Source organism: Pongo pygmaeus, chromosome 15 (assembly GCF_028885625.2).
Source record: "Pongo pygmaeus isolate AG05252 chromosome 15, NHGRI_mPonPyg2-v2.0_pri, whole genome shotgun sequence".
Classification (NCBI taxonomy): domain Eukaryota; kingdom Metazoa; phylum Chordata; class Mammalia; order Primates; family Hominidae; genus Pongo; species Pongo pygmaeus.
This window is the reverse complement of record NC_072388.2, coordinates 51,819,857-51,835,788: the sequence shown is the minus strand read 5'-3', so window position 1 is coordinate 51,835,788 and position 15,932 is coordinate 51,819,857. Positions and strand designations below refer to the sequence as shown.

At 42.5% G+C, this 15,932-nt stretch overlaps 1 protein-coding gene across 10 annotated transcripts in view; it reads left to right on the top strand.

Moving 5' to 3' along the window:
* Window positions 1–1,501: 1,501 nt before the first annotated feature.
* DDHD1 (DDHD domain containing 1) overlaps window positions 1,502–15,932 on the top strand; it is a 119,819-nt gene continuing 105,388 nt past the window's right edge. For 8 of the 10 annotated variants that reach the window (XM_054447380.2, XM_054447378.2, XM_063651601.1 and 5 more), the window contains exon 1: window positions 1,502–2,564. In XM_054447380.2, coding sequence (XP_054303355.2) covers window positions 1,727–2,564 — 838 coding nt within the window. In that variant the 5' untranslated portion in view covers window positions 1,502–1,726. The remainder of the gene's footprint in view (window positions 2,565–15,932) is intronic. The other 2 variants (XM_063651603.1, XM_063651602.1) reach the window with 1 other exon arrangement.

Here is a 15,932-nt window from a genome sequence, read left to right as displayed (position 1 = left end):
TGGCCAGACACCTATTCAAACCCTGTAGAATGAATGCTTTTACAGCTAGTAAACAGACCAAAGCTCATACCCAATATCATATTCTGCATATTGTCAATAGAAATATTGGAGGAGAAACTGGGAAGCAGGTACTCAGAAATTTTTTTTGAGTGGTAAAGAGGGTTCTGATCTTAGATGCTTTCAGTCAGAGCTGCAGTATACAATTGGATAGGTTGTTCACTGCACAAGGTTAACCAGCTAAGGGCACTAATTGGGGCAGAAAATCCAGCCTGCATTCCACTTGACAAGCCACGAACTCCAACACCACTCTGTATCTGCCCACAGGAAGCAATGCCTTTTTTCAAATTCCTACAAAGGCCCTGTACAAACTTAAGATGGTCTTGATTTAAATAATGACAGAGTAATAATGTCTGACAGGTTACATCTCAGGAGCAAGAAAAATTGCCCTACCAATCTGATTCCACCAGAGAGTAAAAGAAATAGTGAAGACTGTCTATTCTTAAAATGAAAACACTGAGGTTGGAGTTGGTTTTTCTCTGGATTCTCAACATACGGTGATGTGCTTATAAAATAATTTTTCTTAAATAAAAAAGACCCACATAAGGGAGCCTCTGTATTCAACTTGATCCCAGAATATGAGTTACAGAATCAGAGATGCATAAAAATCTGGAAGAAACCTTAAAATTCATAGAATTCCATTGCTAGAAGGAACTTTAGATATCATCTGGTCCAAGAATCTTAATTTTACAGATGAGGAAACCAAAAAGATCAGGGAGATTATGTGATTTGCCTTTGGCTGGTTAGCAAAGCTAAATCTAGAACCTGGTTGTTTTCTACCTCTCAATCGAATACTGTTTACCACAGCTGGTTGGACTTGACATCATTATAATCAACTAAGACTGATTGCGCACCCACTGTGTGGGAGAGGCTGACATAGACTTGGTTTCCGTCAAGGGCCTAGCAATGAGGTTGAGAAAACAGGAAATCCAAGCTCAAAATATAAGTAATAATATGAGATGGCATATGAAGCAAGGTTTAGATTCCAGTTTCCCAGTGGGAGTGGTGACACCAAGGTGAGTGATGGGTGTGGGGTGGAGTGCCCTCGTATCCACACACCTATGCGTCCTGGTTCTGTCTGGAGGCACCAGGGCCAGGTGACAAAACGTCCAGGCGAGGCCGCAGTAGGGCCTAAGGTCAAAAAGAGCAATGCTGAATCCAACATCCCGGAGCCCTCTTGACACATAGCTTAAGGCTCTGGGCTCATGACCCACATTGTAAGGATGAGTGGGGTAAAGCCTATCCACATCTGGGCTGTGAACTCCAGAAGGGGGGGACCGAGGCAGCTGTGCATGAAGACCGCAGGGAAGGAGGAAGGGAGCCGAGGAGGCCCAAGGGCGGCGGGCGACCTGAGGCCACCCTGGCGCGGCCCGCGCGCGGCGCCGGTGCAGCCCGGGCTTCCGGGGCGGCGCGCGCGGCCGGGGGGCGGGGCGGGGGCCGAAGCACCGCCTACGTCGGGCTGCGTGACAATGGGGCCGGTCGCAGAACGCAGCTGCGGCGGCTGCGGGTCTCGTGGGGGCGGAGCGGCCGCCGCTGCCGCCGCAGCTCGGGTCGGGATTTAAAAGATTAGAAACTCTGGGTAGAGAGGGCGGCGGCGTTGAATGTGTAGCGGAAGCGCTGGGGGTCACGGCTCCGCGCGCCGCCGGGCAGCCGGCAGCGTCTCCACAGCATGAATTACCCGGGTCGCGGGTCCCCACGGAGCCCCGAGCATAACGGCCGAGGCGGCGGCGGCGGCGCCTGGGAGCTGGGCTCAGACGCGGGGCCAGCGTTCGGCGGCAGCGTCTGCTGCTTCGAGCACCTGCCCGGGGGGGACCCGGACGACAGCGACGTGCCCCTGGCCCTGCTGCGCGGGGAACCCGGGCTGCATTTGGCGCCGGGCACCGACGACCACAACCACCACCTCGCGCTGGACCCCTGCCTCAGTGACGAGAACTATGACTTCAGCTCCGCCGAGTCGGGCTCCTCGCTGCGCTACTACAGCGAGGGCGAGAGCGGCGGCGGCGGCAGCTCCTTGTCGCTGCACCCGCCGCAGCAGCCTCCGCTGGTCCCGACGAACTCGGGGGGCGGCGGGGCGACAGGAGGGGCCCCCGGGGAAAGGAAACGTACCCGGCTTGGCGGCCCGGCGGCCCGGCACCGCTATGAGGTAGTGACGGAGCTGGGCCCGGAGGAGGTACGCTGGTTCTACAAGGAGGACAAGAAGACCTGGAAGCCCTTCATCGGCTACGACTCGCTCCGCATCGAGCTCGCCTTCCGGACCCTGCTGCAGACCACGGGTGCCCGGCCCCAGGGCGGGGACCGGGACGGCGACCATGTGTGCTCCCCCACGGGCCCAGCCTCCAGTTCCGGAGAAGATGACGATGAGGACCGCGCCTGCGGCTTCTGCCAGAGTACGACGGGGCACGAGCCGGAGATGGTGGAGCTGGTGAACATCGAGCCTGTGTGCGTGCGGGGCGGCCTCTACGAGGTGGATGTGACCCAAGGAGAGTGCTACCCGGTGTACTGGAACCGTGAGTAGCGGGCCGGGGTTAGGGCAGGACGGGCTGCCCCTGCATGGGCCGATGCGCACCGGTGTGGGTTTGGGACTGGTCGCCGCTAAGAGGGAGGCGCGTGAGGCCTGGCGTTTGGCTGGGGCAGGATGAAGATTGCGCAGGGAGCGTCGGCAGGTGAAGGGTAAACGAGCAGATGGCAAAACCCAAGCTGCCTGGGGTCAGGAGGACTGGATACCTTCGGGGGTAGCGCCTCCTGGGTGAGCCGGGTGCTGCTGCCATCCCCTGGAAGTGATCCAGGACCGGATCCGCAGCCCGAGGTTTAATTTCGTGATCCTACCAGCTTTGTCCACCTGGGGATCTGGTTCGGTCTCATTTACCCTAAACAGCCTATGATTTAAATAGCGGCACGTCTTCTGGAGTAGGAAGGTTTGAGAGGATCTGCTCGAGAATCAACAGCTTAGTTACGGATTCAGGAAAAGTAAAAGAATCCCTGGCGGGAAAGGAGATAGGTTGTTCCCACTGGGTGTGTTCGGAGAGGTGGAAAGCACTGGGTGAAGCAGCTCTGGCAAGTGGCTCCGCTCCCTCGGTGGAATACTGGATTCTGTCTCTTAGGTCCTCATTTACATATTTTTGTCTTTGCATCTTAACCTTGAAAAATTACCATTTCTATGCCTCGTCTTCCTCATCTGTAAAAGGGGAAAAATTGTACTTACCTCACGGGATTGTTGTGAAAGTAAATTAGAAAATATACCTCAAGGGCTTGGAACTATGGTTGGTACTTATGTGTGATATGAGTGTTAACAGTATTTATTAGACAGCAACACAGATGGGTTTATAGTTAGAATAGGAGGAAGGTGACCATAAATATCTGCCAGTGCATGCAGCAAATATTACGTATATAATATATAGGAGATATTCAATAGTCACAGAAGTTATTGACCACCAGTATTATAATATGTAATATACACTTTTAATTTTCATGGGCCCAGTGCCCTAACTCAGATGTCTTCATTGATTGTCACAACCCTTAGATCCTTCGTACAGCACTCTGCCCTCTATTAATTAGATGGATTGATGACAGCTTCCTTTCTGTGTGTTTAGCACCTTACCATCGGCAGAGCCCATCACCTTTATCTTTGTACTCTGATAGGGCCTAGTGCAATACATATTCAATAACTAGGTATTGAATTGCATCAGTGATTCTGATAATGTTAAAACATTCATATGTTAAGCATGACTTACTAAGATAGCAATTCCAACGTGTGTCAAATCACCAAATAATAGCAGGAAATTTAATTTCTTACTGCACATTAAGATGATACTAAAGGCATTCGTTACCATTTTTGTAAGGTCAGATTTAGTGAGATCTGTTACATCATTCACTTTTTTAGATTATAAACTCACTAAAGGCAGGGTATGTTTATATTCATTCAGTTCTTTCGTATTCAGAATATTTATATGTGCATAACGGTACTCTTGTGAAGGCATTAAGAAAGATGGGGAAAAGGAAGATCCTTACCCTTTCAGAGCTTCCCACTCGGTGTTTCCTTCAAATGACTTAAACATAATCATAGATTTTTTTTTCCTGAAGATAGAAGTACCAAGACTTAGTGGAGTCAGAAAGTTGGATAAAAATACAGGGTATCCTTGGAGAGGGGGCGGAAACCAAGAGATGAATCTTACCCTTAGATTAAACTGAAGTATGTTCACCAAGAATACTGTGTGCTCTCTTGGTTTTTGACAAAATTGTTAATGCCTGCATGGTACTTCACTGTTTGCAAAGTGATTTTTGACATTCATTATTTTACAGTGATAGCAAATTAATACCAACATTATATACGTGAAGAAACGGGCTCAGCGAAATTAATGAACTTGTCCAAGGTCACTTAGCTAGAAAAGTGATGAAGCAGTTCATTCATTAGTCTAGTGGGGGAATACAGTGCAGTATGCAAAGAGCTTCTGACCCATCCAAGGGTGAGGGTATCAGGAAAGCGTCCCAGAAGATTTAAGACAGAGTCTTACAGGATGAATTTAATGAAGCAGAAAAATAGAGGGAAGGGCATTCCAGCTAGATGGGCCACATACACAAGGACACAGGTCTGAAACTGTGTGGCATTTTAAGGAAGTGAGGTCTACACCTGTAGGCACTGTGACACATGGGGTGGGTGTGGGCTTTGACCAACCACAGAGACCGAAGTATGTGAGGGATGGCGTTTGGTCAGGGACAGGATGGAGATTGTGAAGGGAGCACCTGCACATGAATGGCACATTTGGGAGAATAGCTGGAAAAGAGACAAGGTAGATATGCAGTGCTAAGGAGTTTGGCCTTTATCCTGTGAGTAATGAGGAACCAAACAGTAGAAGGTTCTTTATACTTACGTGTGATTAATGACAATGCAAAGGTTGAGCTGGAGAGTTGGAAGCAGAATATCAATAGAATGCTAGTGTCATAAATCAGGTGAAAACTGGTGGGAGCCTACAAAAATTAACCTAAAGGTAATGTGGACTTATCTTTCTCCAATCTTCTTTCCTAAAGCAAACAGCCATTAGGCCAATTATAGCTTATAAGTTTTTGTTAACTAGCATAAGAGCAACACCTATTTTTATCTGTATTTTAGCATTTTCTAAATAGTTCTCTACAAAATACAATCCTGTGGATGTCCAAGCCCTTGTATAAGCTATAATAAAAACACAGTAGTGCTTTTTGTCTATCCTGTAATTTGCCATTTCTCACAGAATCTCATATAACTTTAATTGGTTTCTTAAGTCTCTGTGTGTAAGTTTTCACACTTTCTAGGAGGGTCCAGTCCCTGTATGGGTTCTTCAGCCTTTCTTCAAATAGAAAAATTCATACTATACGTTGCAGCTTTTGACCTTTCCCCCATTTTACTTTTCCTTTTTAGCTGTTTTGGAAACTGTCTGGTTAGTGGTAATAAAAGAGTTAAAAAAAAAAAAAAAAAAAAAGTCCAGTAAGTTCCTATGTAGAATGGTGGTATGAATCCATTGGCCATTTAGATTTTTGTGGCCTAATTTAGCCCACTGCATCTGGGTGTCAAGGCCAACAAGTTAGCTATACCTATTCTAAAAGAAAGATTTTATTTTATTCTTCCTTTTGAACTTGACTAGCAGATAAAATTTGAACTAATTTGGGGTACATGAATCAGAAAGGAGAACAGAATTTGTCTTCTATTAATGAGGATCCAATATTATTACATATGAAAAAATATCGTAGTAAACTTATTTTTTGTTTTATTGTATGTTTAGATATTCTCCTGGCTGCATGTGGACATTTTAGATAAAAACTAATCATTGCTGAGTAATGGTTAAGTGAACTCTCTTGTTCGCAGTGTTCTTCCTGTTTGTACTCACTTCATAGACTTGTTTTGAGGATTATTATATGTAACATCCTTATTACAGTGGTTGGCACATTGTACTAGGTGTTAACTATATGTGGATCTCACAAAAACTATACACTTTATTTTTAGAAGTTCACATACAGGTTAGTAAGGTTAACCAGTGCACAGTTGTTGAGTGCCCACAGTTTCTTGTTATTACTCAGTAACTCATCAGAGGTGAAAGAATGTCTGTAAGGAACATTGGCAAGAAAGTGGCCAAAGCATTCAGTAATAGCAGATGGGAAGGCATATGGAACATTCTAGAGATATTTCATGAGCTTAGAATAATTCAACAATTTTAGGCCAGGCGTGGTGGCTCATGCCTGTAATCCCAGCACTTTGGGAGGCTGAGGTGGGTGGATCACCTGAGGTCAGGAGTTGGAGACCAGCCTGGCCAACATGGCAAAACCCTGTCTCTACTAAAAGTACAAAAATTAGCCGGGCGTGGTGGCGGGCACCTGTAATCCCAGCTATTCAGGAGGCTGAGGCAGGAGAATCACTTGAACCCGGAGGCAGTGGTTGCAGTGAGCTAAAATTGTGACACTGCACTCCAGCCTGGGTGACAACAGCAAGACTCCCTCTCAAAAAAAAAAAAAAGAATAATTCAATGCCAATGGCAGTGATGTGTGCAGTTTGCACCAGGGAGTTGTGTGATTTCTATTCATTGACTAAATTAATAAAGCTGTTTAATTGACCAAATTTTTATATGTAGTTTCCAGGAGTCTAATTATAAACCACAGATTTCTTCTTTCCCCTCTGTCACCCCCCACCTTCTGGTATACTTATACAGCATACTTGCATTATTGTAATTTTAAACCATTTTCAGTTTCAAATGCTTTAGAAATAGACCAGTTGTTTTTGTGGTATATTGCAACAACAGGAAGATTATATTACCAATAAAATGAGATTAAAAAAATTAGAGCTTTTCCCTTAATTATATAATGTTTACAAACTTGGTGTAGATGTGACCATGTTATTCATAATAACAATCCTTTGTGTGGCACAGGGCATCATGGGAAAATAATGGAGTCCCAGGGGGTAGAAGGCACTCTTTTTTGATCAGTTTCTGTCTCCAATAAAGCAGGACTATAGGGATCGTGCCTGACCCTGAAAATCTGTTGGAGACTTTTATCTTTTACTTTTTATAACTGTGTTATTTCCCACTAGCCTGGACTGGAAAGCAGCCTTGGACTGCATTGGAACCCTGACTGCTCAGGTTTACAGTACCAAGGCCCCAGTTTTCTGAGAACCCACCTCATCCTAGATCAGGTCTGCTTTAGAGTGCATTTTAGAATGCACAGTGACCTTCTAAAACAGAAAAAGGATGTGAATGGATAGTGACACGTATGGAGGGCAGGACTTGGCACCTGACCATGGCATTCGGGGCTTCTCTTTCCCTTTGAAATGTGCCATTACTTTAAAAATGGATCTAATATCAGTTATTGATTCACCTTATGTATGGCCAAAATGTTATAATGCATGTTTTGCAAGTGCTGTATGCAAATGCTTAGAGCAATCAGTGTGGTTTTCTTACCGCTGTCAACCACCTCTGCTTTTCTTTCCTCTTTTACCGTTTTCTTATAAAAGAGACCTTGAGTATGCTTCTCTCTTCCAAATTTTATTTTGGGTCTTTTATCTCCATATAACTCTTTATAGTTTGTATTTTGCTGAGAACTTTGATGTCTGGAACCTACAGTTGATCCTTTTTTGTAGAGAGCAAGAAAAATCTGGATGTGCTGGTCAAGGAATCCTCTGAGAATTATGGACACTGGGGGAGGAAAGTGGATGTCAGGGAGGAGAACTAGAAGAAGAATGTATTATTCACAGGAAGCCTAAGATGAAAAATATTGGCAAAAGAGATTGGGAAATAGGTAGTTATGGAATTCCTAATAACTAGGAAATCTGACCTAAGACCTTTGTTTTTTCGTGAGTGTAGTGGAATTTAAACTGTGCATGTTATACAAAAAAAAAAAACAAAACTGTCAGCATTGATGAAGGGTACAGATATACAGAGTCCCTTCTTTTTTTCCACAATACACTCTAAAAGTTCAGTTAAAAAGTAGAACAAGGAAAAATTTTTTTATAGTTACTGTATATAATCTACAGTTCTACTCTTTTGCGTCTACATTGGTAAAGGGAAATCGTACCCATAACAAGTGTTGAATCACTGACAATTGAGTAGATTAATAGGGTGAAAACCACAATGCAGATACTTTCTGATACTCCTAGATTAGGAGACAAGTGAAATTCAAGGTGGTAAAAAATTGGAACTTGCCTGTACCAGAGAACTGAAGAAAAACAGTAGCAAAATTGATATGATCGTATAAGAGTAATTATATTTTATATACTGCTTTTTAGCATCAACAGATTGTCAACAAGATTGAATTATACATTAATTAATTTTTTTTTTTTTTTTGAGATGCTCTGTTGCCCTGGATGAAGTACAGTGGTGTGATCTCAGCTCACTGCAACCTCTGCCTCCCAGGTTCAAGCGATTCTCCTGCCTCAGCCTCCCTAGTAGGTGGGAGTACAGGCATGTGCCACCATGCCTGGCTAATTTTTATATTCTTAGTAGATATGGAGTTTCACCATTTTGGCCAGGCTGATCTTGAACTCCTGACCTCAAGTAATCCACCCACCTTGGCCTCCCAAAGTGCTGGGATTACAGGTGTAAGCCACCGCTCCCAGCCTTTTTGTTTGTTTGTTTGTTTGTTTTGAGACGGAGTTTCACTCTTATTTGCCCAGGCTGGAGTGCAGTGGCGTGATCTCAGCTCACTGCAACCTCTGCCTCCCAGGTTCCAGTGATTCTCCTGCCTCAGCCTCCCAAGTAGCTGAGATTACAGGCATGTGCCACAGTGTTTGGCTAATTGTGTATTTTCAGTAGAGACAGGGTTTCACTATGTCGGTCAGGCTGGTCTTGAACTCCTGACCTCAAGTGATCCACCTGCCTCGGCCTCCCAAAGTGCTGGGATTACAGGCATGAGCCACCATACCCTGCCCATTAATGTTTATTTTAATGTCTTATTACATTAAGCTATCTCTAGATAATATTTATAATCATTGCTCTGTATGTTTAAATAAACTCTATTGAATGACTGCCGGGGATCAGGTCACCCTTTGGAAATGACATTGTTATTGGTACTTCTGTATTCCAAGACCTCAGATACTGGAAAATCCTTGAGAAATACAAATTCCATCTGAATGGATGGCTTTTCCAAATAATGGAGAGTTAAGCTTTTATGTGCTAGAATGTAATATTAACTATATGAATGGAAATCTCTCTGATATTACTAATTGTCTCTGGCTGCTTCTCAGTGGACTATCTTTCTGAACATTGATGCAGGATATCCTCTGAGAAACATGATATGGGACAAATAACTAGTTGTACTATGTTAAAACTTTTTTTTTTTTTTTTGAGACAAGGTTTTGTTCTGTCGCGTAGGCCAGAGTAAAGTGGAGTGATCATAGCTCACTGCAGCCTTGACCTCCCAGGCTCAGGCAATCCTCCCACCTCAGCCTTCAAAGAATCTAGGTCCATAGGTGCACGTCACCATGCCCAGCTAATTTTTAAAATTATTACTTGTAGAGACATGGTCTTCCTATGTTGCCCAGGGTGGTCTCAAACTCCTGGGCTCAAGCAGCCCTCCTGCCTCAGCCTCCCACAGTGCTGGGACTGCAGGGATGATCCATCACACCCAGCAGTGTTAAAACTGAAGATTTTAAAGCACATGCCATGGAATGCTCTGCTCAGTAACTTTTTTTTTTAATTATTTTTGAGATGGAGTCTCCCTCTGTCGTCCAGGCTAGAGTGCAGTGGCACCATCTCGGCTCACTGCAACCTCCACCTCCCAGGTTCAAAAAATTCTCATTCCTCAGCCTCCCGAGTAGCTGGGATCACAGGCCAGCGCCATCACACCCGGCTAAGTTTTGTATGTTTAGTGGAGACAGGGTTTCACCATGTTGGTAAGCCTGGTCTTGAACTCCTGACCTCAGGTGATCCACCTGCCTCAGCCTCCCAAAGTGCTGGGATTACAAATGTGAGCCACCGCTCCCAGTCTCTGCTCAGTAATTTTGGATGATGCACAGGGAGCAGAGTCAGAATTACTTCTAAGCCTTAGTATAGACATTTAGTTAAATGCAATCCAACTCTTATATTTTACAACTTACTACAACTACTTAATAGCAACTTTTAGTTCATATTTTATTGGCTGAGTCTGTTATTCTGATTCTGTAGAATTGCTTCTAACTAGGCCCAGGGTATCTCATGTGTACCTGACACACCTACTTAGACCTTCAGTAAAACTTGCATTTTAACATCTGGTATATGTTTCAACATTAAGTGCACCCAAGTTTGTTTATTTTTTAAACAAAGTCTTTGCTGTAAATCAAAAGACAATTGTAGGAAAGAGAGAATCTACTTCAAACCAAAGACGTTGTTGAGCACCCAAACTGAGGAAAGAAAGCACAATGTGGTTGCTGAAGCACTTTCAGTGACTCATATTCTTCCAATGTGGCTATCTACTGCTGAAATGAACCTTTCCTATATGGCTAACACCATATGAGACAAGTGTACCTGTCTGTAAGGTTTAGGAAAAGATACTTGCCTTTGCTTAACATTCTCATTGTATAGCCAATCACTATTATGCTTCTTATTTAAGATTAGCACCAGTTACCCATGATTCTGCTCTTTGCCTTTCTCTGGAAAACATTAGGACTTTATATTTTAGAATATCTGGTTGGATATAGTTGTAGTTTATTCTTTCACCTATTTACTGTTTCGCTTGTTATGCTATTTTGTATAAACTACATTATTACATTTGTTTTGGTAGGGGAGAAAGGTGCAACTATGTCTCATGTATAGTGAATGCCCCTAATCTTGGAATACTGGGTTGAATCATTTGGAATTCTAATTGCCTGGCAGGATTCTGCCTTGTATGGAAAGACCTACAATCCATCAAGGAGTATGATAGGCCACATACAAAGGTTGAGCCTTGTAAAAAGTAAAGTAGAAGTTCCTCTTCAAAGACTTTCCTCCCCATCTAATTAAGAATAAGAGTAACTTCTCTTAGAAGCAAAATTTATTCAAAGACCTGTGCTAACTTTCTTAAATATCTGCTAGCCATAATAAAGAAATCAATGTACTTTATGTTCTTAGCTCCTACAATTTAGCCTAAATATTTGCCCTCGCATGCTTATACTGGTCCAAGCAAGCATTAAGTCATAGCCTGTTCCCCTTCGTAATTTGAAGGTGTTTTTACTTTTCTCAGCATTCCACAAGTTACTTCCTCCTTCCTTTGTTGTGCTCTGCCTTTGCTTCTTTTAAAAAGTTCTAAGTTGCTAGCCAATCAGGACAAATACAGAATATGAGGTCCTGTTCCAGCCAATAGAAACCAGACACAGCAGTAAGGTGGACGCGTCAGGTTATAAATGACCCTGTCTCCTTTGTTTGGTGCACTCTCATGGCAGAACTGCTGGCGAGTGTACCCTTTCTGCAGAAAGTAAAAATGGCCTTGCTGAGGAAATTAAATTTATGTTCAAGAGCTATTTCTTTACGGCACCGAGGAACAAGCGTTTCTAACAAACGTGGTTTACAGCATTTGTTTTCAAATCACCACTTACCTTACCACAGCTCATCAGTTTCGTCTCTGCCACCTCCATTTCAATTCTTACTGGTTTTTCTAGGGAGGCAACATTGTTTAGTGTTTCAAGAATGTTAAGGACCACTGGATCCAGACTTGGCTCAAATCCCAGCTCTGCTGTACACTGTGACCTTGAGCAACTGAAATTCCCTGTGTCTTAGTTTCTTCTTCTATAAAATGTGGATAATACTACCTACCTCTTGTGATTGTTTTTAATAGTTAAAATATTTAAAGATCTTAAAAATATCCCATGATGAATAGTAAGTTCTATAAAACTGTTAGCTATGATTGTTTCTCCATCTTCCTGCCTATTCTTCCAAATTTCCAACCCAGTTGACATTCTTGGCTCTCCTGTTTCAATTTGTAGTCTCTTTCCTCACATGGCATATTCTTGGCCTGCCATCTTGATAATCAACTCTCAAATCGGCACAGCCCTAGATCCTCTGTAACTGTTGCCTGCCTTTATGAGAAGCTGTGATTTTTGTCTGGTCTCTCAGGCCCCAGAAAGATTGGTGCTGTCTTGAGTTCTCCTGGCTTGGACCTGGGAGAAGTTCACCAGTCATTCTCTTACAAATCTATTGCCTATGGGAAAGGAGGAATTTTTTCCCATAAAAGCATTCTAAATTCTTGAGCATATGCTTTTGTTGGTATGCAGATCCTATCACCAAATGTGAGAGATACCAACTTTATCCCCAGAGCTCATTTAGACGACTCTCCCAGCTACCAGGATTTTTGATAAAATAGAGAACTTTACAGTTTTCTAAAAGACTGCTCAGTTTTCAGTTAAGGCAAAGCCAGTAATGTTCCTGGGTTTTTTTTTTTTGCCATGCCAGCAAGAAAAAAATGGCCCACAATTCTTCTTATGATGGAGACCTTAGCATGAAAACTATGAGAGAATCCTCTTAATTGATCTGCAGTTAAACCAGCAGTAGTGGGGATGGCAGCTAGGTTCTGGCACTTAGTGTAAAATCTAACAGTATAAAATAATCTTGAACCTCTCCTTAGTCAATGGACGTGACAGCCATTCCTTATCCAGCACTGGCAATAAAAACCATGTGGGAACAGATACACAGATCTTTGTTGTCAAATTCCCTTAGTTTGAATCCTTGATTTACCATAGTTATATGCCTTTGGGCAAGTTATAATCTCTGTGGCCTAATTTATTTCTCCTTTGTAAATGGGGATCATTCCTGCTTCCAAGAGTTATTATCAGGTGATTATTATTATTAAGATTTAATTGAAGCACATATATGCAGAATGCTTAGCACAGTGCCTAGGTCAATAAGTGTTAGCTAAGCCAGGCTGGTATATTTGCTCTTGAAATAGAAGCCTATCTTCTGGGAATTAAAAAAAATACGTGGTAAACCTGTTCTATTTGGGGTTGGGGGGAAGGGTGGAAAGCTATGACTCTATCAAAATTACTTCAGCCTATACTTGATAACCATATATACACGTACATACACACATGTACTATATATATTTTCATGTACTCGTCTTAAAACTACTTAATCACTCCAAGAGTTCTGGGAGTCACAGTGAAGTTTCACACTTCACCTTAATTCCTCCTTTGAACTCTGAGTTTGAAGAAAATGTAGAACTTTCTAGGTAAGATGAAGACAATGGAATACTCTTCAGCCTCTGATTGCCTCTGTTGGATTCTGTAGTCTGCAGAATGGCAACCTGTGTTGTTAATTTCTAACACTTGTGTGTGACCAGTAGTTTGCAGATTTAATTGAGTGTAACAGTTACTGGGAAGATTGTTAAAATACAGATTCTCAGATCTTATCCCTGGAGATTTGGTACAAGAGATCTGAGCTAGGTCCAGAGAATCTTCCTCTTTAATAGAAGAAATTCTGTTTGCAAGGGGTTCGAAGACCTTACTTTGGTAATTCTGTTAGTTCATAAACCGCCTAGTCTAAATGGCCAGAAGCTGCCTCATCTTCACTTGTTTTCACTTACACTCTGAGAATTACCAGTTCAGTCAATCCAAGATTGCATTTCAAGAGATTCTAGGGGAGTTAACCTTCTTCTGGCAAATTGGTAGTTTTATTTAATCTCTATTGTTCTTTCTACCTATGTATTGCCACTCTGTCCTTCTAGTTTAAAACTTCTGTATCTTATTGATCTGTATTATTTTGTCAGTGAGGAGAAGGATGAAGTCTCCAACCATAATTGTGGATATAGTTAGCCTGAATAAAGTTATGTTGGTTTTTGCTTCATGTATTTTGAAGCTCTGTTTATAGATGTGTATACATTTAGGATTATTACATCCTTTGATGAAATACTGCCTTTATCACTTTGAAATATCCTGCTTTATCTCTGGTAATGTTTCTTTTGTTAAAGTCTACTTTATTTGATACTAATATAGCCACTCTAGATTCCTTTTGATTAGTATTTGCAATTTGTATCTTTTCCTGTCCTTTTACTTTTAAACCTGTATGTGTCTTTACCTATCTGTTGGGTCCTGTTTTTTAAAATTTGTTCTGACAACCTCTGCCTTTCAATTGGCATTTTAGACCATTTACATTTAGTGTGATTAATGCTAAGTTTGATTTTAAAATGAACATCCTGCTGCTAATTTTCTATTCGTCCCCTTTGTTCTTCATTCCCTTTCTTCTCTTTTCCTGCCTTCTTTGGGATTGGATTTTGTTTAATGCTTCTCTTCTATCTTTAATATTAGTTTTTAGGGATACTTTTTCATAGTTATCTAGGTTTGTGTTCTCTGAGTTTTTTTGGTTGGTTGTTTGTTTTTTGAGACAGAGTCTCGCTCTGTTGCCCAGGCTGGAGTGCAGTGGCACAATCTCAGCTCACTGCAACCTCCACCTCCCGGGTTCAAGCAATTCTGCTGCCTAAGCCTCCCAAGTAGCTGGGATTACAGGCGCACATCACACTTGGCTAATTTTTGTATTTTTAGTAGAGATGGGGTTTCACCATGTTGATCAGGCTGGTCTTAAACTCCTGACCTCAGGTGCTCTACTCACCTCGACCTCCCAAAGTGCTGGGATCACAGGCATGAGCCACTGCACCAGGTCTTTCTAAGCTTTTTGAATTTTAATTACATATATATGTTAGATCATTTGATATAGTTCCGCAGCTCATGGATGCTGTATTCTGTTTAATTTTTCCCCCACTCTTTTTTTTCGTTGTATTTGTATTTGCATAATTTTTATTAACTTATTTTCGAGTTTACTGATTCTTTCCTCAGCTGTGTTGATCAAAGGTATTCTTTATCTATCTTAACCATTTTTCTAGTTTCTGGCATTTCTGTTCGACTCTTGTAGTTTCTATTTCCACGCTGAAATTTCTCATCTAATTATACATGTTGCTTACCTTTTCCACTAGAGCCTTTAAAGAGTATATTAATCATAGTTATTTTAATTTTTCTAATAGTTCCAGCATCTGTGGGCATTTCTGGTTTGGGTCTGTTTATATATATATATATTTTTTGTGTGTGTGTGGTCTCTTGACAGTGTGTTGGTTTTTCCCATCTTCTTTGTATGTCTTATAATTTAATTTAAAGTTGGACATCTTGTGGTGGGCAGTAGAGTATTTATGCCTAGAAATAGGCACGCCTTGTTTTTTGTTTTTGTTTTTGTTTTTGTTTTTGAGACAGGGTCTCACTCTGTTGCCCAGGCTGGAGTGCAGTGGTGCGATCTCAGCTCACTGCAACCTCTGCCTCCTGGGTTCAAGTAATTCTCAAGGCACACCTTGTATTTCGCTAGACGTTTAGTGTGGGGGATTGAGCAACCTAGTTGGGAGTCGATCTGCATTTGGGTTTCATTATTGCTGTGGTTACTATCAGTGCACCACAGGCTTCAAATTCCCGTAGCATTGCCTTGCATTTCGAGTAGAGGGCTGGTTTGCCGAGGATTTTTCTTCAGGTCTGCTTTATTCTTAGCTTCAGGTTTTCCCTTTCCAACTTTATCTCAAAGAAGGTTCTTCATGCTTTTACTCTCCCCCAGAAATAGATGAAACTTACTCCCTAACTTGGTGATGATGGTGTGGGCGAGAGTGGGGAAGGGACATTCTCTGTTGTTCTGGTTCTGCCTTATTCTTAGGCACAGTGTCTCTGGGTCTCAGGAGTGGAGCCTTCTCAGCAATTCTGCCGGACCCCAGCCATGAATGACCTCATGTTCTAGGCCCAGGACAATTTCCTGCCTCTGATAGTTTGCCTGTGTGGGTGTGGGTTTTTTTTTTTTTTTTTTCTCTCCTATTACCTTTTCCCAGCTGCTATGGTTCTTTAGTTGTTGATTTTCTAGCAGCAGCTTAAGGCTTTCATTCCTTAGGTGAGATAGGGAGTAAGGACCTAGACAAGACCTTATAAGGATCCAGGCAGACCTTTCCATACCTGC